The 2706-nt window shown below is 42.1% G+C and overlaps 1 protein-coding gene across 1 annotated transcript; it reads left to right on the plus strand.

The window, feature by feature from the left end:
* Positions 1–577: 577 nt before the first annotated feature.
* Positions 578–1037, plus strand: CORC01_00085 (uncharacterized protein; the record flags this gene model as incomplete). Its single annotated transcript, XM_022611743.1, has 2 exons — positions 578–617; positions 964–1037. The coding sequence occupies 2 exons, from the start codon at positions 578–580 to the stop codon at positions 1035–1037; spliced, it is 114 nt and encodes a 37-aa protein (XP_022481748.1).
* Positions 1038–2706: the final 1669 nt, after the last annotated feature.

Here is a 2706-nt window from a genome sequence, read left to right on the forward strand (position 1 = left end):
TCGGTCGAAGTCGCCGAAGCTAGTCGCCAGTTCTCGGCTCGGAGACTCTGAGACTCGGATAGACATTTGAAGAAAAGATGCAGTTTCCACGCCAGTCCTAATAATCGATGACCGAAGGGGTTTGGCCACGAATCTCGACTGCATAGCCTCCGTCGAGCACAAAGATGATAACTACGTGTTCCCGGCCATATCTCGGTCTGACTTGACTTTGACTAGGTTTAACTGTATTTACCAGGATGAAATGCTCGTTGACGGCCGCTAACACCACAAGTCCCCCAAATCAGGAAATCAATGATTAGTAAGACAAGAATTTCAGTTCGCATCCGCATCCAACTCTTGGGTAGACTCTCTGGGAGTGATCCCGGGGATCACGCTCCAGAGAAATTAATGAGATTTTCAGCATTATCGTTAAAGGTGGGACGATATTCGCTATGTAAAATTGACGCAAGTCGTTCTATGATGTAGACGCTTCCCGTCCATGTTCCCTTTAAACCACAACACATCAGAAGCCGGACATGGTCAAGCCAATTTTGGAAATTGGGCCATACAGTCGCCGCCTACGGAAGCTACTGAAATCATGTCGGCCAAGAAGGAATCGATCAAGGAGAAGGTCAGAAGTGAGTAGTGCTGCGGATCAGCGTTTAGTCTCACTCCAATTGGAATGCAGCTTTCTTTAGGTGAAGGGACCAAAACGAAAGGTGAAAGACGGCTGGTACGGAAGACTGGAGGGTCGAAGTTATACATATATCTTATTTGGTTATCTATGCCTGACTGTTTTATAAGACTCCCCTATCTTGGTCTTTGCTATGAATTTTACTTACTGGCCAGTCGCGGGGGCTGTCTACTAAGTTTACCGTCAGACTTACTGCTGTCTTAATTACTTCTTCAACGTTTTAGGTGTCTTTGCGTATCGCGTCAATCGTGATCTCAAAAGAAATACTCTAATTACTTACTCGCCTACAGACCAAGCATCCCATAGCGGCCAACAACACGAAAGCATCAAGGTTGGTGAAATCCCTTACGGATGTGTCATCTAAAAGGTGCCACCACGAATGTAGCTTCCGTCAATGGTTATGGTGCTGGGTGCGTAAGTCATTATTTGAGTGTCTCATTTTATGTCTTTACATATATCTCCAAGAATAAGAAGCTTATAGTTACTAAAGACAGATTGATCATGATCAGTGCTACAGTTAAGACTGTAACACAGCTGTGTCTCGTTCAACTTTCCTTAAATTAGCTGAAGCTAGTACGTAAGCTGGAACCACATACTTATTTATAAAAGCTAATAATTATTTATTAATAATTTTTAGATGAGAAGGTGTTGGAGTTTATTTTCACTTTTTAATTAGTTTCTAATTTTTAAAGGAAACAGCCAACTAAAAATTTTATATCTACCTCTTTCAATAATATCACATTGACGTTCTCACGTACAATATGAGGCCTTACACGCGCACAGGTAGATAACATCTAGCTGGGCGCGCCACCTTTTAGTTTAGTTGGTTAGGAACTGACGTTCTGAACGTGACAAATAACATAATAAAAGATTATATTTTAACGATTAATATAGTTTTATTATCATTAATTAGTATTTTAAAATTGTATAGAAGCGATCCTTTAACTGCTAAAAATAATTTTATTTATTAAATTATAATAGTTAAGCATAATTACTCTTCCGATTACATTCCTCGGCGTTCATTATTTCCCTAACACCCCTAAAAAAAAATGTTCGAAGTTCGTACTTGAGCGATTCGTAAAAGATGTTAGTAGTCAGCCGTCTACCGTATATCTAAAAAGGCGGCCATAGCATCGGCCCTCTATTACTACTGAAGTGTTAAGTAATGTCGACTACTCTGTGAGGTCCCTGTACGCCGTTGCAAATTATATTCGGTTGACAATAAATGAGCTGAATTCTCTTATCTTGGTCTCCAGTTTGCGCCACCCTAGAGGCCTGGACAGTACAGAACAGTTGCCATCCGGCTCAAGTATTGGTCTGTCCACTTCTCACCAAGTCAGATCAACATCCTCTCGGAGTCCAGGCTATCGGAATCGTCTCGAACATGTTTGCCACTTGCCATATGGATGTCACTGGCACTCGCATCCTCTGCTTATTCTAGCAATCAGCCCGACAGCTTGTTTACGCTATCCCTTAATCATACCCAGTATTCTATTTTCTGGCACCTTTTATTTTGCTCTTGGCCTTTCCGGCACTGTTCATAAGGTCTATTCTCTATTTTTTTTTTGGGTGGGTAAGTACCATCCTCTAGAGGAGTGGTGATGATGCTGTGTGCGACGTCACAATCCTTGCATAAGTATTGGGGGCTTGACTCTCTACGTGTTCTAGGGCATCGTGCTTTATTCTGCCTTTGAGGCACTGTACTGGCGGAAGGGATGCATAGTCATATTGTTTGCTGCTTTGTCATGCTTGGCTATATGTGGACAGTTTGAAAAGAAAGTCGAGCTGTGAAAGGCCACAAAAATCTCGAAATTTGATAACACATCTGGCTCGAAAAAAAGGCTCTTGAAAAAATACGTCCCGCTAGCATCACAAGACACCGAGGCCAAAGCTGCAGTATCAGAAAAGGTATCTGAGAACAGATGGATCACAGTAGGGTAATTCAGAAGATTTTGAGCTTTGCAGAGGCTATCAGCATTTGAAAACCAGCGCATATTATGCCCTGCGATCTTACTGATGTCGCAGCGGTTGTG

Source organism: Colletotrichum orchidophilum (genome assembly GCF_001831195.1).
Source record: "Colletotrichum orchidophilum strain IMI 309357 chromosome Unknown Scaffold_1.1, whole genome shotgun sequence".
NCBI classification, from domain to species: domain Eukaryota; kingdom Fungi; phylum Ascomycota; class Sordariomycetes; order Glomerellales; family Glomerellaceae; genus Colletotrichum; species Colletotrichum orchidophilum.